The 19,822-nt window shown below is 51.0% G+C and overlaps 1 protein-coding gene across 1 annotated transcript in view; it reads left to right on the top strand.

The window, feature by feature from the left end:
- SAMD11 (sterile alpha motif domain containing 11) overlaps positions 1–19,822 on the top strand; it is a gene marked incomplete at its 3' end in the record, with an annotated part of 68,876 nt that overhangs the window by 13,730 nt on the left and 35,324 nt on the right. The window contains 2 exon segments of the mRNA XM_079545668.1: positions 13,489–13,667; positions 19,375–19,425. Coding sequence (XP_079401794.1) covers positions 13,489–13,667; positions 19,375–19,425 — 230 coding nt within the window.

The raw sequence follows: 19,822 nt of genomic DNA on the forward strand, positions 1-19,822 counted from the left end.
CACTTTTTCCCCCTTTTCTCTCTCCCTATTCCTTCTGCATTGCCTTGCTCTGGTTCCCTCTTGCACTGGCCCTTTATCTGGAGGGCTTCTTGCTGTGCAGCAGATGCTGTGCTGACACGTGGGGTGTCTCTGCCCTCCCTGAGATCAACATACATCATCTCCACAGTGCCAACACCCTTCTCACCACTTCAGGGCCCTTTTCCATTTGAAAATGCTCACCCTCCTCGCTGCTGGTAGATGGCAGTGGAAAGCTCATCATCAAGCTCCACAGTCCAACTTTGTGCTGAGGGCAATGAAAGACATCCCCCAAAGGGTTATTTGTGGTTGCAGGTCTGTAAGGAGGATGGAGAGCATCCTCCAGCTCCCCTGCTTTGCTCTCATTCTGCTCCTGTCTGAAGGTAAATCTTCTGTATGTACAGCCTCCACTGCTGGGGTAATGCATTTCCTTTCTTTTATTTTTGGCTCTGTTATTAAAAAAAGAAACACAACAAAACAGTGAAAGGGGAGAGGAAATTGCACATTCCCCTGGGTCATAAATACAGTCTGACGGGGGGTTTTGTTGTAACCTGTCTGAGGAGCAGGAGGGATGGAAGAAGAGAATTCCTAAGCAAGGGAGGAAAGGTTCTGCTTACTGCAGCCTTGCTCCGCAGCTGTAAGGTGATGGGCAGGAGGGGTTTCTTACATTGTGCCAATCAGTTGGGAAAGGAGAATCTTGAGTCGTTTCCAGGTAATTCAGAAGCAGGAAGGCTTTGGAGCTGTTGATGCTAGAAGAGGGATGTGGCATCCTGGTCATCCAGCGCGTGCATCTGACTCTGACCTTTGGCTTGCAGCCGATGCCCACTCAGTGTGGGGAGATGATTCGACTGTGGGTCATTGGGAACAGCTCAGGGGCTCTTCACTCCCACAGCTCCTCAGTATCAAACTCTCCTCTGGAAGGAAAGCAGAGCACGCTGCTGGAGCAGTTTGCCATCTCCCTGTGGGCATCCTATCCCCAGGAGGTTATCATCATATCCCCAGGGCCTCGCTAACGCAGAGCTGCGTGTGCATTCCTCTGGGACGGCAGCTCCCGTTGTGCCTATCTCTCCCCATCAGGCTGCAAACTCCTGCTTGTAACCCCATCCTTTCTCCTTAGCCAGAGATGGATGCGATAGGTGGTACTCGCGCTTGTGCCGCGTTGCCACGGCAACCAGAGAGAACCCCCGAGATGGGAAAGGGCAAGCATCCCGTTCTGCCACAGTCTGCAGCCTCAGTGATTGAACGAGATGGGATGGAATTAGATAATCCTGGAATTCGCCGTGATTTGACGCCGGGCCTTTATGAAATAAGTAAAAGCAGCAGCCCTCGTAGTAAAAATGAATTCTCGGAGATCGATAACTTTTCCCACCATTTGTCACAGCTGTGACTCTGAAGATCTCTTTTGCTGTGATATGGGGTGAACCGCACAAACATCCCTTTCATTTTTTTCCTTCCCAGAGGGAGCTATGATATCAATTCCCCTTTTATTTCCCCCTTGTGATTCACCCACTTAACCGTAAAGCACACTTAGAGAGGAAAGCCTACAAGACCCTTCAGCGATGGTTCAATGAACTCGAGCTTGGAGTCGTTACTTAAAAATTGTACACCATTAGCCTGAAGTATGGCTGTGCTGTGGGGTCAGCAGAAAGGAAAAATGAAAGAAAATAAGCTGGGTGTGATGGCTGGGTGGGCAGCTCTGTGTTTTTGGTGCGTGCAGTGCCTGAAGCTGCTGGGACCTGCCCTGTGCCCACCGACCTGAGCTTGTTGGTATCAGCACTGTGGGTCTCTGCTGAGTCTCAACCTTACGTTGCTGTGATGGATTTCTCTGATACAAGTTCAATAAAAGTAATTTAGCAAGGCTGATAAGCATTTCTGTCCCCTTGTGGGTGCAGAGGGCAGAAATCATCCTTGCTTTTGGAGGATTTAGTTCCATCAGTGCCTCTGCTATTGTCTTTAAGACACTGCAGAATCTCAAGAAGGGTCTTGAGAGGCTGTTTGAAACTACAGGCTCTCACTGTTACTGTGCTTTTCTTCCAGATGCTGAAAAGCTGACTTACTGAGTGTAACCTCATTGCTTTGGTGGGAGTCCTGATCCCTGCTCTCTCTGTACCGCTGCATCCCCCCCCGTATTGGGTGGGAGTGAGCCTAGGGCAGTCACATTGCCCTTGGCACAATCCTGCTCTGGTGCCCTGCATCACCCTGAACCAACTGTGCAGGATCCAGGGTATCAGCCCGGGGAGGATCTGGCTTTGTAACTCTGATAGCAGTGCAGTAGAGAGCAGGAGTGAGTTCAGTGAGATATCAGTTCCTTCAATGATTTCCCATGCTTGGAGGCCAGCCTCCACCTGGGGAGGTCCCTCCGATCTGACAAAGGGAAATGAATTGGAAACACACGCGGTGCAGAAGTCTTTGTGGTGAGGATTGCACCCTGGCTTTCACTTGCATGGATGTTTTGAATTGTATCACAAACAAACTGCCCTTAGCTTGTTGGAAATGTGCTCTTCCTCCTATTTTTTGGTTGCCATCTCAGTGCATAGTACTTTTCCTGTAGTGCTGTGTTACATGCTGGCTCGTCCTCTGACACCCAAGGACAGGTTGGATGGTTGAGTAGTTGGGTGGTTGAGTAGTTGGGTGGTTGGATGATGGGGTGATTGGGTAGTTGGGTGGTTGGTTGGTTGGCAGGTTGGGTAGTTGGATAGTTGGGTAGTTGGAATAGTTGGGTGGTTGGATGATGGGGGTGGTTGGGTGATGGGGTGATCAGGTAGTTGGGTGGTTGGTAGTTGGGTGGCTGGTAGTTGGGTGTTTGGTTGGTTGGCAGGTTGGATAGTTGGGAAGGTGGATAGGTGGGTAGTTGGATAGTTGGGTGGTTGGATGATGGAGTGGGTTGGGTGATGGGGTGATCAGGTAGTTGGGTGGTTGGTTGGTTGGCATGTTGGATAGTTGGGTAGTTGGATAGTTGGGTGGTTAGATGAAGGGGTGGTTGGGTGATGGGGTGATCAGGTAGTTGGGTGGTTGGGTGGCTGGGTAGTTGGTTGGTTGGGTGATGGGGTGGCTGGGTAGTTAGGTGGTTGGCCGTTTGGCTGGTTGACATTGACGTTGGCGATCACGTGGGATGGCTGGAAACCATGTGTGCCAGTGGCAAAGCACAGGGAATTTTGGACAGACGTTTTGCTTTGACTGGTTGCTATTTATTACCACTGAATCCCAAAATAATAGACATCAGACTGTGAGATGTCAGTTGGCAGTGATCCTACTGCGCATTCCCATGGACAGACAGGCATCTCCAGCCAAAAGAAAACTATTCAGTCTCAGAGCTTGATGAAGAAAAACCCAATCTGTAACTTCAGAACAAAAACCACGGTTTGCACTGCGTTCCTCGGTGCCCAGATACCCCTCCTTCCCTTTCCCATCAGGGAGTGGAGCTGTGTTTGGTGCCATGTGTGGCCTTTGGGAATACAGTGCTGACACCTTGCAGTGATTCTGCTTCCCCATATGCAGGCTGGGAGAGCAGCTCCTGCTGCCTCTGGAGATGGGAATGCTGAGATCCACGCACTGCAGGAACCAGAGACCTCAGCGACCATTAGTGCTATAAAATGAACTTCTCCTGGGGGTTAGAAAGCTCTTTGGACTATCCCAGTTATGTTTTATAAACACAGTGCCGTGCTGTGTTTTCCCATTTACTTTGGATTTCCTCATTGCTCTGAGACTCATTAAAAATCCGAGTCAAGTGTGGGAAGAACTTCTCTGGCTAACTGCGCTGAAACCGAGTGTGTCTGCTGGGTTCGAGCTACATAACTGGAGAAGTCTCCGTTTGGAAACCTCCTCATTTGCTGCTGGAATGAGAAATATTTCATTTCCATACCAAGTTGGAGGTCGCTTTTTCTCCCAGAGCAGAAATGAAATATTTATTGAACGTTCTTATTTTTTCAGCTTCTCTGACAGTCCCGCCGTTCCCGTCTAGCAACGGGCTGAAACCATGATTGCTTCCTGCCCTGAACAAGTCAGCGTTTACAGACAGGTCGGGAAGTTTCCAAGGGATGAATGTCAGAAGGGTTGGGGGCCTTGAAGTCCCAGGGCTGGGTGTCCCCCGCTGCTCAGGCTGCTCAGGGCCTCATCCATAGCTTTCAGTGCCTCCAGGGATGGGGCTGCTGTGGCAGCAGTGCTGAGGGCTTGTTGCCCTCTGTGTAAACGAAGGAATTAGTAAAATTGCAAGCACCCCTCATCCAGCTCCATCCCCACATGAGCCATAACACCCCATCAGACCCAGCAAGTGCCTTGGAGCAGGGTTGGCTTGCTGGCAGTGCCACACTGTTAGCCAGGGCTGGCGTGGAGCATGGCAAGCTGTCAATGTTGGCATGTGCCATGCAGAAATAGGGGAGCATCTCCTCCGTGCTTCCCCAGAAGGTTCATCTGTTGGACCCCGGTGTCGTTGGGGTTGAAGCCTGCCCACAAGAGCTGCAAAGCACCACATGCAATCTGTTAGGCTCAGCTGGGAATGGGGGACCTGTAGGTGTCTGCTGCAGGGAGCCAGCAGCCCTTGCTTGTGGCAGGTCTTCCAAACCAGAAAATAAAGAGAGCTTTCCAGTCCTCCTGTGGCTGGCTGTGTGAGCCCATCAAACATGAATATGGCTGCTTGCCTACCAACAGATTAGTTTCTTATTGCTTTTGCCACCTCTGTGATGCTGTAAGGCCCAGCTATGCTATATATAGCGTGATAAATCTGCTTTATATCAACGTGAACTTTGATATATCTTATTAATATCGCACTCATGATTTGAATATTTAAGCATGCACGGCACATATCAAAATGTTATTTAGCTTATGCTTGCTTTATTTAATCATTTTAGACTTAGAGAACACCTGTGCCGGCTCACAAGCACCATGCAATTAATTAAATCCACCACTCATCCCACGTGGAAAATCATTGAGGAGCAAACCTTTCGGCCCTGCTGTCTGCACGGAGGTTTGCTGGGGGCTCCCAAGGCAGGGACAGCAGGGTGGGCTGGATTCAGCCCCAGCAGTGGGGCTGGATAGCATAGTGGGGCCCATGGGATGTTTGGGGTTGGCTGTGCCTGCAGCACAGGGGCAGGGCTGGGGAGAGGGTGAGATGTTTGGGTCAGGATCACTCCTTTGTTCTGTTTCTGCAGGGATGGATAGCAAACTTTGCAGTCTTTGCTGAGGGATCCACAGTTAGACTCGTGTAGCTGTCTTGTTTTAGATGCATGCACCATGCCTTGTCTTTGTCCTTTACCTTCCCGCTTCAGATGTGATTTCAGAGGGGATTTTTCTGCAGCTCCAGCTGGCACTCAGTGTCTGAACAGGCCGAGTTCTGCCTGTATTGCTGTCCTTTTACCTCTGCTCTGCTTTGGTCAGGAGTGGCTCTCCTGCCTGGATGCACTGCAGAGCTGGATCCAGCTGAGCCTTCAGAAATGTCCAGAGGGATTTGTACATCAATCCCTCTTTATTTTAGCAGAACAATCAGACCCAGGGCTGGTTGGACCCCATCTCATGTCTCCAGATCCATCGGGTGAATGGTTTTGGTGCTCACCTGGTCTGCTTTTCGGCTTTCTCCCCGTATCCATCAGTAGCACATTTGGTCTGTGCTATTTGGTTGTGTTGTTTCTGTGCCTGTGCCAAGGCTGCATCCCGGAGTTCGAGTTGTGCAGCACTTGAGTATTTGCATTCTGCTTTTGTTTTGAGTTGGGATCCAGAGGAGTGGTTTAAATGCAGCTGGAAGAGTCAGCATTCCCCTCCTGTGTGTGTTAACCTGCTGGGCCACTGCTCTGCTTCACACAGTGGGGATTACTCACCTCCATGACTAATTCCCTCCACAGGGCCCCTACAGAGGTTTAGCAAACGAGTCCTTCATGGCTCCGGGGCACAAAACATCATCTCTCTTTTATTTATTATTTTTTTAAAATGAATTTGGCTAAATGAGAGCAGAGGTAGAACTGGAACAGCAGCCAGGGAGTCCTCAGACTGGTTTGTTGCGTGGCACCGTCCCGAGGATGCAGAACGCTTGGGAGATGTCCCAGGGGGGGAGCAGAGCTGCTCCGTGGCTGCAGGACTGCTGCAGGAGGATGCTGTGATGGCAGTGCTGCACTTTGGCTCTCACAGTGGCTTTGTTATTTTTTCAAATGCGGAGCAGAACCGAGCTGCTTGGTGGCATGCAAGAAGCTGCAGGGAAGCGTTGCGTCTTGCTGGGATGGCAGCAGGCAGTTAGAATTGGTGGGTTTGATTGGCATCGCTTGGTTTTGGCTGGGGTTTTGGTTTGAACAGGGTCAGGAAATGTCCCATAAGTCATGAATTGGGACCTTACATTTGCTCTGAGGTGCGGGGATTTGAGAAGGAAGAGTGCCACCTATTGAGGTGCAGAGTTCCCCTCCTTCAAAGGGCAGTGGAAGCATCCCACCGTGCTCCTCCACACACACCCCATGGGGAGGTGGGGATGTGGTTCCTCCTTAGAGCCTCCCCCCGTGCTTGGGATGCTGGCAGTGGTGGTGGCCCATCGCTTCCCACCTCGAGGAGATGCTGGAATGCATGATAGAGGTGGTACCAGCCCCGAGACAGAGGGTTCCACCTTTACAACCTAAAGCACCCACCTTCCTCTTGGTTTTCATTTTGATCATGCTTTCTACTCCTATGGGAGCCCAAAGTGCCCCCCTTGCTCAGAAAAACCCTTCCCTTTGGTATTTCTTTTTTTTGTTTGTTTGTTATTTTTCTTTTCCCTCCGAGCTCCTTGTTTTTATCCTTCTGATGAATTATTTACCTCTCTCTCGGGGTTGGGGCTTTTTATATTCTCTTTGTGTTGATCTTCAAAACACAGCACTGCCAACGCTCCCTGCCAGCCATCCCCTTCCTTGTGCTGCCTGCTCCCATTCAGCACTGGGCTCCTGGAGGTGTGCAGCTCAGGCTGTGACATCAGTGCATGATCCTTGACCGTGGATGTTAAGGATGCTGTCTGGATGGTGACACGTCCTCCTGCTGCGTTGTGCTGGATGAGGGCACGCCAGCCCTTAGCAAGGCCATAGGGCAGGAAGGGATGCCAGCAGGGAATTGGCTCAGCAGGATGTGGGTGCATGCTATGCCTCTTGCCTGGTGCTCCCAGCCTCTCTCCTTTCATTAATTCCACCCCGCATTAAGGTTCTGAGAAAGCCTGTCTGCTGGCTGTTCAAAATCAGTTAATTTTTAATTGGATTTAAGTCAGACTTTGTGGGCCAGCCCCCCCTCCTCGGAGGACTGCAGGTGGGGAATTGAGGTCTTTCTCCAGGTGAGGTAATTGCCTTTCCCTCACCCTCAGGTCCTGCACCCTGCTGGCTCTGCTCTGGGCTGGGAGGTTTTATCCCTGCAGCCCCAGCCGTGATGCATTGCATTAAGCACACACACTGCAGCCCTCGGGCTGTTAACCCCCCGCGTGTGCAAATAACCCACGGTGGTCCAAGCAGAATAACTTAACATTTGGACCCTGCTCAAGCCCCATTCATTCCCACACCGAGCGACCTGCAGAACTTGCTTGAGGCTCTGTCTCGAAAGTCGCATCCTCATTAGTGGGAATGGGATGTGTTTGGAGCTATCTCTGCATCTCTGCTGGCTGTATTCCCTGCCCTGCTGGCTGCCAGCCCCGCTGCCCTGCCTCTCCTCCCTGCTGGCATCCCAGCAGTGCAGAGCTGGGCTGTGCTGCTGCAGAGCATAGGAGAGAAGGCTGTCCATCAGCCTGGGGTCAGCGTAAATGCAGGTCGTGTGCTTGGGTCTCGAAACCTGAAGGAAATCTGCCCTTTGTTCCATGGCAAATAAAGCAGTCTGTGGGGAAAATAACCATAAATGTTCATTATTTGTACAGGAAAATCAATCTGTAGGCCAATTGACCAAATAAAGTAATGCGATTTGCTGGGAAGTCCCCTCAGTGCAGTGGGGGGGGGGGGGTCTGAAGTGGGGGTAGCAGCAGTGGCTGCAGAGGTGGTGTGGGCAGCATGGGGGGGGAACTGTGAAGGAAAGCAAAAAAGAAACCAAACAGAAACAAAACAGCAGCACAGAGCACCTTCTGCTGGGAAGCCAGAAGGCAAAGTGCATGCACTCCACGTGGGAAGGTTAGAACAGACCTTGCAGATCCCCAACCCCAGCCCACCCACTGCTGGGGAGGTGCAGAGCCGGTCCTTGTTCTCCTGAGCAAAGCCTGCGTCTGTCTCCTTCTGGCTGAGCACACTTGGAAACCTCTGGGATCTCCAAGAATTGCTTTCAGCACGTCTCACCAGAGCAGAATATAAGCACAAAGCCCCGCTCCATTCCTCTTGCTGGATTGGTTCAGCCTTGCTGGGAAAGGCTGTGTTCTCTCAGACCTGATAGCAGACATTAATTCCTGGGGGAATGGTGGACATGGTTTTGTTCTCTCATCCTTCTCCAGCCCAGCAACAGAGCAGGGAGGTGCCAGGAGTGTCTGAATGCATCCATGCCCTTTTGCTCCTCGTCTTCGCCAGAGTGGAAGAGTGAGGAAGGAAAGAACCAAAGGGGAAAATGCCCGAGTTTGCTTTTGTTTAGGAGACAGCATTGGTGTACCACGTCCTCAGTTGGTGTCAGTTGGCTGCTACTCCCTTAATACTGACTTACATTGCCTGAGGACCTGGCTTCAAATCTCCGCTTCCTTCTTTGCAACCTCAGACTGCAATGGGCAGAGTTGTTTGATGTGGGACAGGCACAGAAAACAAAGAGCACAGCACTCCTCAGGCCTCTTCCAAAGAGGATTTGACAGTGGGTAGCTCCAAAGGGCTGATAGATTCTCTATCCTGGACTATTTCCTTTCAAAGGCTGTGAGTTCCAGTTGGCTTTTCCAGAAGAGCGTAGCTCTGAGTCTATTAACAAATTATCCTTGAGGCTTTATAACTCACTCAGAGGTAATAAATGGGAAACACTCCCTTCTGCTCACAGATCTTGTTCATCTGCTTCTTTAGGGCTTCGGGAAATAATGTTGTTAATATCGATGGGAAGAGCTTCCCTTCTCTGTAACTTTCTTTTGGTTTAAAGCACGTGTTTTCTGCAGCCATAATAGTACCTACAGCCCTGTTGTGTGTGTCACCAAGGCATCCTTCTGTGTCCCCAACGCTTACAGTGTAAGCAATACAAGGGGCAGAAGGCATTCTGGTGGCCCCTTGGAGCAGGATGCTGAGTTTGATGTCATTGGGTTGCTTTGGATCACAGTGGTCCAGAGCAATCTTCTCTGACATCCTTTCCCACTCTCAATAAGAACAGAATAAAACTCTAAAACATCATTCTGTAGGATATCCTGAAAATGGTCATGGAGTGCTTGGACTGGAAGTGATGGCTTCGTGTAGAGCAGGGTGCTGGCAGCCCTGAATGGTGAAAGGATTTAAGCAAAGAGACTCCCAGCACGTGTCTGGAAGTGGTAGCTTGGAGCAGTGGCATGGCTGCTGGTGGTGCCTCCAGCCCTGGAGGGCAGGGAGATGTTTGTACTGCGGTGGGCTGCTGTTATGCTGGTAGAGAAGTGGACGTTTGCCATCTCGCTTGGGTATTTGTGCCTGAAACATCTTGGTGCCCTGAGGACTTCTTTGGGAGTTCAGAGTTTTCATCATTTAGATGCTCTTTGGTGGAGGAGATGTGTGTCACAAAGCACACCCTCACTGAACCTCCAGTGTGCATCCCTCTGGTTCACTGTCCATCTCCAGGAAGGTGTTGCAATGGGAACCTCCTGTTGCTCTCAGGAGAAGGATTCCTCATGCTCTGCCATCTCAGAACACATCCCATGCAGGTGGGGAGGACTGGGATTGGTAGGGCTGAGCCTGGTGCTGAGTGCTGGCTGGTAATGGGATCCCATCAGGTAACGAGGTGATGACACTTCTTTAACTCAAGGCTGTAAAGGACAATCAGAGCACAATCTCAGCAAGTTATTTCAAATTGCTGAATGGAAATGGATTATTCTGAAGGATCCTCTGATGGGGGTTGTGGAGATCCTGCCTCGTTTGAGACAAGCAATGGGAGTGGGTCTTCCTGGGGGGGAAAGCAGAGCTGTGCATTGCAGAACACAGGTGGTTGGATGGACCGACACCATGCAGTGATTGCCCAGCATTGCTCTGCCTCCCAGACATCAGAGCTGGGTCAGCTATCCTGAAATCAATGCAAGGGCCACCATGACCTACATGGATGACTAACAGAGGCTACCACCAGGCTTGCATGTGAAGAAAATACTCCAGGAAGAAAATAGGAGTGTACTTTCACCTATTAAAAACAACCACGTATAAAGGAGTGCTCTGCCCAGATTGATAAGTGTCTGTCTGAACAACAGATCTCTGCAAAGTTGTAGGGTGGGGTTGACTGTTGGGGAATGATGGCCTGGTGGTTGCTTGTCTTTTTGGCTGCTGAGCAGTGTAAATATTGCACTGCAAATGGTGGCTGAGCGAAAAGGGGAGGAAGTAGAATCAAGGTTTTCTAATGTCTTCTTCAGGAGATTGGAAACCAAGGCTGGCCTGGATTTTGGTCCTCCTCATGTGTATGAGATGGGGAACAGCAAAGGTGGGGTCTCGTCAGCCCATGGGATGCCACGTGCCTGTAGGATGCCATCAACCCATGGGAAGCCATCAGCCCGTGGGGTGCCATCAACCCATGGGAAGCCATCAGCCAGTTGGATGCCATGCACCTGTAGGATGCCATCAACCCGTGGGAAGCCATCAACTCATGGGATGTCATCAGCCCATGGGGTGCCATATGCCTGTAGGATGCCACCAACCCATGGGAAACCATTGGCCCAATGGATGCTGTCAGCCCATGGGATGTCTGTAGGATGCCACCAACCCGTGGGATGTAGCCTTTAGGATGATGCCTACAGGTTCCTAATGAAGGCCCAGGGGAGGGGATTAACTGGGCAGGTACCTGCCCCTTTCCTGTCTGTTTTTGCTCATCTCAGCCAGAGCTAAATGTGATGGATGCCATTTCTCCAACGAGGGGTGTGTGGGCTCCGTGGGTGTGTAATTTCCCTAATCAAAGCCATTTGGCTGGGTTGCTGTTTGAAAAAGATTCCAGGCTCTCAGAGCCTCCCCCTTTCCTTTTCCATATCTTTATTATCAATTAAAAAAAAAAAAAGAGAGAGAGAGAGAAAATGCTGTCTGGGCTTGAGGATTTCCTTCGCATATGGAACAGATTTAGCATTCCTCAGCTCCCAGCATTGGCAGCACACCAACCTCCCTCCTACTCCCCCCCCCAAGCAGCCCCTCCTGCTCCCTGTGTCTCCCAGACCAACCAAAGGATTGCACATGCTGTTGTTTCTGCAGTTGTGTTGTTTTGGTGGTTTGTTGTTGTTCTGGTTATTTTTAATCCGATAGAAAGGATGGTTGCAGAGGGTTGAATCACGGCATCTCCATGCGTTGGGGTTGGGATGCTGATGGAGCATCCCAGTGGGGATGGTGCCTGCTCATCTCCTTGCTCTGCTCCCACAAGGATCTGGCTGGTGGGCTGGCAGTGCCCAGGCAAGCTGAGAATGGGAATTCTGGCAGTTCTAACAGCTTGGGAAGCCCCCAGCGAGCTCTCAAAGCTCTATGAATAACTGATAGTTTATGGGGGGATGTCATTAAAAGGGGTTGGGGGGATGAGATGCAGGGCAGGCCGAGCCACGCAGCGCTGACAGAACAAATTACACCTCATGGTGAGTGCTGTGGGTTCATAAGGTCCTGTTTTCCTTCGTGTCTTTACTGATTTTACATCCTTGTGCTTTTGAGATGAAATGGCAGATAAGGATGCTCCAGCAGCACGATGCGGGCGTGCAGACCTGCTGCTGGGTGCCTCCAAAGCACAGCTGATTCACTGGAGGTGAACCTAAGAGGCAAAATGGGCTGCTTCCATCCGTCGTCATTTTCTGGGAACGTAGAAAGTAAAATGAAATAGCCCCCCGACCTCATGGCAAGAATAAATGCAGCTTTGAAATATGCATCTGGGGAGCTGGGGTGCACATGGGGTGCAAGGGCATGGGGCTGCTGTGTTATCCATCTGCTTGTGTGTTTGTGCTCGAGGGGAGCATTTGGGTGTGGGGTGATACCTGCACAGGTGTGTGTTTGTATGCTGAATGCAGGAATGCCTGTGTGATGTATGGATATGTATGTGTATTTCTACATTGGGGTGTGTGTGTTTGCTGCATTGAAGGGGAGGGATTTCAGAAAGGCGAAGGATGAGCATCTGGAGGAGGGTGCTGCAGCTCGGGGGGCTGCATGTCCTGCTTTCACACCTCCCCTCTTGCTGCACTCGTGCTCTCATTAGGGTTGATGAGTCCCTGGGTAGTCACTGAGGCCTGGTAACTGCTCGGAGGCACCATAATGGCCATAAAAGGATTTGTAGTATCCGATCAGTGCTATTCTCTTCAGCCTGTGAAGTCACAGCAGAGAGCTGATGGCAATTACTTTGATGCCGGGATTTGCACCCCCTCCCTCCCCCCCACTTTGTTAGGATGAATTGCAACTTCAGAGAAACGCATCACACTCCATCCTGGGCTGAGGTCTGGTGGCAGCAGTGCCCTCTCCTCCTGGCGTTGCCTTTTTCCTCCTATGTGTGAGTTTTCCCATTCCTAAGCCAGCTCAGCTCCCCTCTTGCTGGGTTCCTGCAGCTTGCATGCAGCTGTGTGCTCAGCTTGGAAGTGCACCAGGATGGGACGGCTCATGTGCCTCCTTGGGGTGATGCCTTCCAGATGGATTTAGCTAATTATCACCGCAATTAGGGCTCCCCCTTAATGACTGCAAGTGGAAATTTATTGACGGAGGTAAACAAGAAGCTTGCATTTTGTCTTCATGGAAAGTTCCTCACTTGCTTAATGCAAAACACATGGCTGAGCTTTGCTCTGCTCTCCCTGCGGAGCCTGCCTGGCGCTCCCAGCATGTTCCCATCTCACCAGGTTGGGCTGGGAGGTCAGCGTTGCATTTGTTTGACCCTTTTCACACATCTTTCTTCATGTTGTTCCAATGCTTGCTAAAAACATGCTGCTTCTCTAAGATTTGTCCTCGCCAACTGTGTGCCGTACGGGAGACGAACCTGGCTTGCGAATGCGTTAGGGATGACTGGGGTCATGTCGTTGCTGTGCCATGGCCCATTTCGCCTGCTGTGCTGTGATAGTTGGCAACATTTGGTAGGAAATATTCCAAAGGGAGAGGCTGGAGCCTTACTGTGCTCCCATCTACCTTCCTTTCCTATTGGCGTGGCTGAGACCCAGCGTAGGGGCGAAGAGGTGGGGAGAGGCTGGAACTGCGTGGTCGAATGCTAGAGCTGGAAGAGCAGGGTGTGGATGTGTCTCTGCTTTTGCAGACAGGCAGCACCCTCTGTACCTGTTTGGAATCTGGAATCTAACTCATTGCCTTCCAAAGCGACCATTGGAGAGGAGCTTCTTAGTGACGGGTTGCCTAACCAAATCCCTGCCTAACCAAATCCTTCTTTTCTTCTTTTTCTCTCCCACTGTTTCCTGTTCCAACTGTTTCTGCCCTGTGCCAGAACCGGGGTCGCCTGGCAGAGAAGAGGACGATCCCCCTGCCCCCAACCAGGATCCCCAAGAAAGAGCTGACCTCCATTTTCTCGCATAGTGACGACAGCGAAGAGAGTGACAAGGGCAATGGTCAGCACCCCGAAGTGAAGCAGGAAGAGGATCTCCATATCAATATCATGAAAAGAAGGTACTTTCCTGCATCATGTTGGCATTGCAACGGCAAAGGCACTGGGCAGCTGTGTGGGCTGCCCAGTGGAGTCACCTGCAGGCCTTGAAATTCAAATGTTGTGTCCCATTGGAGTTCAGAAGGAGCAGTGGGATCTTCTCTTGTGGTTGCTCGCTCCTGTTTGGGGCTCTAGGGCTCCTGAGGGCCGTGCATCGTGGGCCTTGTGTTTGCACTGAAGGCATCTGCATTTGCAGACTGTTCTTTGTTGCATGCTCTCTCCAGAGTTTTGTGTCTTTGTGCCTGGGGAGCCAATTAATTGCATGATCAAGGAGCCATATGGAAAATGCCCAGCAGTGAATGGGTCATAAGTGCTGTCTTTTGCTCTCATTTGCCCAGAAACTCTGATGCAATAGAAACAGGGTGGTTTACTGTTGGTGAGCAAAGCTTTGGCTGGAGGTAGCAGCAATGATGGATGTTACATGTTCTCAGTCACGAGTGTTAGAATGCATCTCCTGGTCACAGGAGTGTCTCTGTAGCACAAAATGGGGCGTAGTGGAGTTGCAGCAGGCAGTCAGACACCTCAACACTGAGATTTTGATGCTGCATCTTGCTCAGTACCCCATACATTCCCCTTACATGGAGAGGAGAAGGGATTGCTCTTGGTTACGTTCTGGTGACTCTCACTTGGGCTCCCATGTAAAGTCTTAGTGCCAGTAATATTCAGCTGCAAAATCTGGGGTTCCCTCATCCCTCAGAAGAAATACGATGTTTGGAAGACCTGTAGCTGCAGGGAAATAAATAACTAAAGGCGCAGTGTCTCAGCCTCCCATGCATATCATTGCAACTCATCTTGATTGTCATCTTTCTCCGATGCATAAAATCACTCAGATCCTAAGACAAGCCCTATAAAAACAGAGGAGTGGAAACTGAAGGCATGTAATTGCTTTTCTTATGTTTTATGTGCTTCTCACTCCCGAGGAGATGAGCTGTTTCCCCCCTTGGCTTCCAGCAGATGCCAGTACATTCAGCTTGGAAGCAGGGAGACCGAACAGCCAGCACTTCTCATAAAGCCCACCTGTAATTAAAGTCTGAGTGATCAATGACAGCAGTGCTGGGGGTTCTCATGGGGAAATAAGAAGTGTTTGGGGATGTGTCTGCCCTATGCATGCACATGGGGGGAGAAGGTGCCGAGGGAGCCCTCCTGCTCAGATTTGGGGCAGCACCCCCCTTTTCACTATGCTTTTAATTCTGCCAAATGAAGGAGCTGGGTTTTCTCATTCAGTGGCTGCCAGTGCATTGCCTGGAAGGTCTCGTGCTGGCCCCAGCAAGGAGCAGTGGTGCAGACAGTGTGCAGACACGCCAGCTGGGCCTGCACAGCCAGCCCCCCATCTGCTGCTGCCCCTAATTCACCTGTTGTGTGCTCCCTGGCTGCTATGGATTGGGCTGTGGCTTTATTGCCTCCCACCGAGAGGGAGAAATAGGTTAAACTGTGATAGCAGGAGGACTGGGTTGGGGCCTGAGCAGAGCTGTGTGGTTGTCCCATACCCCAGTGGCCCCGTGCACCCCTGTGTGCATTTGCTCGTACAACAGCTGCATCTTTGCTTTGGACATCATTGCCTTTGTTTTTTTCCCCTTTTCTCTGTTTTCTTTCTGTTGGCTCTCTCTGTGGTAAGAGGGGATGCTGTGTGCTGCTCCAAGGGGTGAGAAGAGGGGCCAGGAGCTTAGTTTGGTGGTTCATCCCTCATTCTAGCCTCCCTCATATGGACCCTCAGGCTTTTGCCTATGGCAGCGGCCTTCAGAGGAGGTCTAAGCACTGAGGAAGCTGCCTTAGGGTGTTCTGTTACCATAGAATCACAGAATGAGTTGGAATGGACCATGAAAGGCCATCTGGTCCCACTGCCCTGCAAGAAAATGGGGACACCCATGTGTCATGTGCTCAGGGCCCCATCCTAGGAAGGAGCAGAGAGCTGCTATCTATGCCTGTAGCTGATGCATTTCACTGCATGCCAGCTTATTTCCCAGCAAGTCCTTGCAAAACTGTGTCACTTTGCTGCTTTGCACATGTGTGATAAAGCCGAGGGAGCCGAATCTTGCACCGTAAGGAGCTTGGCTCATCTGCTTAGAAATCCAGGTGACCCAGGCTTAAAGGTGAGTGTTTCTCATCTTGTAGTGAGACCCTCTGAGTCCTCCTTAGCCTGCTTTGCAGGGTGTGTTAAGTAGCCGTGGTGTTATGCCGCCTGTCTGGAAAACAGAGGGCTTAAAATCTTGTCTCATATAACCAGAGGCATCTGCTGAGCCTGATACCATAGCTTGATACCCAGACTGTAAGCACTCAGGGAAGAAGCTCTGAGGATTATTGGGGCAGTGCTACTGAGGAATAGCCTTTTTCTTTGGCTCAGAGTGCTGGTTCCAGAAATGTTGCTCTCTTACAGCCTCGCTGCACGCAGCACGGCGTTGCCATTCTGGCTGTGGCTGTCCCAGTGCTTGATGAGGTTTTCTGTTTGGCTCTGAAAGTTATTGAGTGGCCCTTGTGCTTCTCTTTGTGCTTCAGGGCTGTGAGGTCCCAATGCCTTCTGGTTGACATGGGATAAACGCAGAACTGCTTCTGCTGTCCTCTCACTTGACCTCCTCCTGAGATGCTGTTAGGACACGTTTCTTTCACAGCTTCCACTGGCTATTTTCTGTTAATTGGCAGAGGCAGCCCCTTCTTCCTTCCTCCGCAGCTCATCATTTGCTTTTCCCTTTCCCTTCCCCTCCCTTCTTTCTCTCTGAACCGTGCACCACTTAGTAACAGCCACTATATTCAATTAAAGATCCGTCTGGGAAGCGAGGACTGGGCTTGGTCCAGAGCGCCAGGAATTGTGTCGTGGTCCTAATGAGGCCATATATTTGTGGAGGGAGAGAAGGAAAATGGCTCCTTATTCTCAGGGATGTTATGGGACAAAAAGTAAGAAATGGGAAGAAGTCCCTTCTTGCCCGAGGAGATGGGAAACTGGAGGGGAGCTGAGGTGTGAGATGGGGAGCAAACAAAATTCTGAGCCATGAGTGCTCCTGGTTGCTGCCTGTAGTTCCTTGCAGCATGGCCATTAAGGATGGAAAAGGCCTCTAAGATCATCAAGTCCAACCTCAACCCACCCCCATCGTGCCCACTACACAGCATCACTTCCATCACTTGGCGTAGCCAAGACATCCCAACCCCAAGACGTTCCAACCCCAGGTCTCAGTCTTGCTGGAATCTCGAGGTTGCTCTTCTATGCAGAGAGCCCCAGGTTGTGCTGTAAAACAGAATGATGCAGATAGACTCCATCCAGCACAGAACTGGCCCTGGAGCAAAGGGGAGGAGGAAAGGACAGCTGCAGGGGAGAGGTGGGATGTGGCTGCACAGCGCTCGCCACGTGGCCATGGGAGCAGGCCGGCCTCGGGCAGGGGCTCAGCAGCCAGCAGCAGGACGGCTCACTCCTTTGGCCTCACCACTGCCAAAAAAGCTTGCAGGGTCCTCTGGGGTCCAAGGGAACGATGGGGAAAGAGGGAAAAAAAAAAAAAAAAGAAGGAAAAAAAACCTTAAAAATTACAAACTATCCCAGCTGCGCTCCCTTATTTTGCCAGCTCTGTCGCTTTCTTTCCTGGGCTGGATTCGCAATCCGGCGCGGGCTCCCAGGGATGCCTCGAGTAGCCTCAGCCCTTCCTGTTACATCATCCCTTTGGGGTTGTTTTGCATACATGTAGGAGTGACTTCACCCTCTGCACGGACCCAGCCCTGACACCTCCTCGCTCAGATGCTGACCCACACGCAGCTGGGGAGCCCATGCGCAGCTCCCATGTGGGGCCCTGGGCTGCTGCACTGAGCTTTGCAGCACATCACCCCATGTCAGAGATCCCGGGTGGGTGAGGAGGTAGAAGACAGCGTTAGCCATGCCGTGGGGCTGGTATTCATTTTTTCCCCTCTCTTTTCTGTTATTAATTCATGAGGAACTGTCTCTCGCTCACCGTTCCCCATACGACCCAAGGATGGGCTCCTGCAGCTGATAGCTTGCAAATTATTAGTAATTTGATTTCAATTGGATGAATAACCCGTTAAAGCAAAATGTGCATTAGGCTCAGAAATCTAATTGGTGATAACGGCGTAGAGACGTGGAAGGAGTGCTTGGTTCTGCTCCCTATTCCTCTCCTCCACCCCACCCCCCCCCAAAAGAAAAGATAATTAGGATTTAATTTCATTCTCACCTATTCATTTGTCTAAATATGGGTGTTTAATTATCCATCTCAGCTGATAGCTGCCCCTGTGTGGATCTGAGGCTTTCCCTCCCTTGCTTACAGCACTCCCAAGCAGTGTTCTTACACTCTGAAGTTGGCTGGTGCTCAGGCTCATCGAGGATGGTTGTTCCTTCGTTTATTTATTTATTCATTTTGGAGGGCCCCAAGCAATGTTTAATAGACAGAAAAGGAGGGGCACGATCCCTTGGCTCCGTTTCCAGGCAGTTTTGTTCACTGTCATCCAGGGAGCAGAGCAAAATCAGCCCCACTAACAGCACTGTTGTGCGGGCAGGGTTGGTGCTCCTGGGCCATAAGAACCACGAGAAGCTTGAATTTGCTTTGAGCTTTGGGTTCTGTTTCTGTTTGCAGATGAAAAGCTGGGGAGGCAGAAAGCCAGGGTGGGTTTCTGAAGCACTGTATCTGAGTAGTGAAGCCTATAGGTACACGTGGAACTAATAAATACAGTTCTGAGCACAGCTTTATCGGTGGAGCTTAATATCTAATAAAATCGAACAGTGCCCTAAAAGAAGTACTCACCCCTGTAAGAATGGCTCAGAGATCAGCAGGACTCCTTTCTGAGCTGCTCTATGGGTGAGCACAAAGGCAGGCTCGCGTTGAGGAGACTCGCAGCCTTGGATATGCAATTATTTCCGTGCCAAGCACTGTTCTCAGCTGATTTCTGAGCAGTGGTTAAGTCCCATTGACTTCGCTGCTCATGCTGAAGTGCTTGCTGGCCCAATTCAGAGCACATTCAAATCAGGCAGGCTTGCATGAGGCTCGTTCTGCTGCCCTCGGCTCACGCTGCTGCTTTTCCTATGGGGCTGCTCATCAATCACCCTGACGGGGAGGGACAGCGGGGGTCAGGGCCCTGCTGGGGGTGGCAGGGGAGCAATGCTCCCAGTAGCATGCCAAGATAGCAGAGCACAGGTCAGGCATCTGCCTGAGCCCCCTGGGCCGGCGTGGATGCTGCCAGGTTGGAAAGAGGAGAAAAGGGGGGGGGGGGAGGAAAAAAGAGCCAGCACAACCCGTGGCTGCCCTGCCTCGATTGAGGATGTTATTCATCTCAAATCTGCTGTTCCTGCTTGTCAGCAGGCAGAGTGACAGAGTATGGGAAATTAATTTCCGAGGTGGGAAATTGCTAATAATTTATTTACAGCCGGGGCGGGCGTGAAGGAGGGAGTACAGTGCAGAGATATTTGGGTTTTCTTCTTAAAATGGCAGTGCTCAGCCCTTCCTGCATCAGTTGAGACAACACCTTGCAGCCCTTGGGCATGTTGGGAAGCCTGCAGCAGCAGTGGGGCTCCTTCACCCTGCTGTGAGTCTCACTGCCAGCACAGTGAGGCCCCCATAGGATACATGGGGTTTGACTGTGCCTGCAGCAAAGGGGCAGAGCTGGGGAGAGGGTGGGTCGTGATGGCAAAGGATGCCGTGTTCAGCATGTGCCATTGATCTCTGTTTATTTGTTTGTTGACAGGATACACACCCACTGGGATTTAAACATCTCCTTCCGAGAGACCTCTTGCAGGTACCATTTTGGGGCACCCTCTTTGTATGGTAGGCTAAGCATTTACGGTATGTTACTGGCGTATGGATGCTGTTAGATGTAAATGAACATTTCTAATTGTCGGTCCTGTGGGGTTTTTCTTCCTTCTTTCTCTTTCTCCCCTTCCCAAATATCCTTCCTTCTGTTCTTTTGTTGTGGGGAAAGTTCTGCTGGGGGGAAAACAGTCTATTTTGAAAAGAGAGAAGTGATTGGCTTTGATTGACCAACAGTTGACCATGAGCCCTCAGTGAGACTTCCTGACCAGGAGGGCCGTTGGAATCCTGGTTGACCAACAGTTGACCAGTGGTTGACTAACAGTTGACCAACTGTTGACCATGAGCCCTCGGTGAGCCCTGGTGGTCAAGAAGGCCGATGGTGT

The sequence above is a fragment of the Tetrao urogallus genome (genome assembly GCF_951394365.1).
Source record: "Tetrao urogallus genome assembly, chromosome: 21".
Lineage (NCBI taxonomy): Eukaryota > Metazoa > Chordata > Aves > Galliformes > Phasianidae > Tetrao > Tetrao urogallus.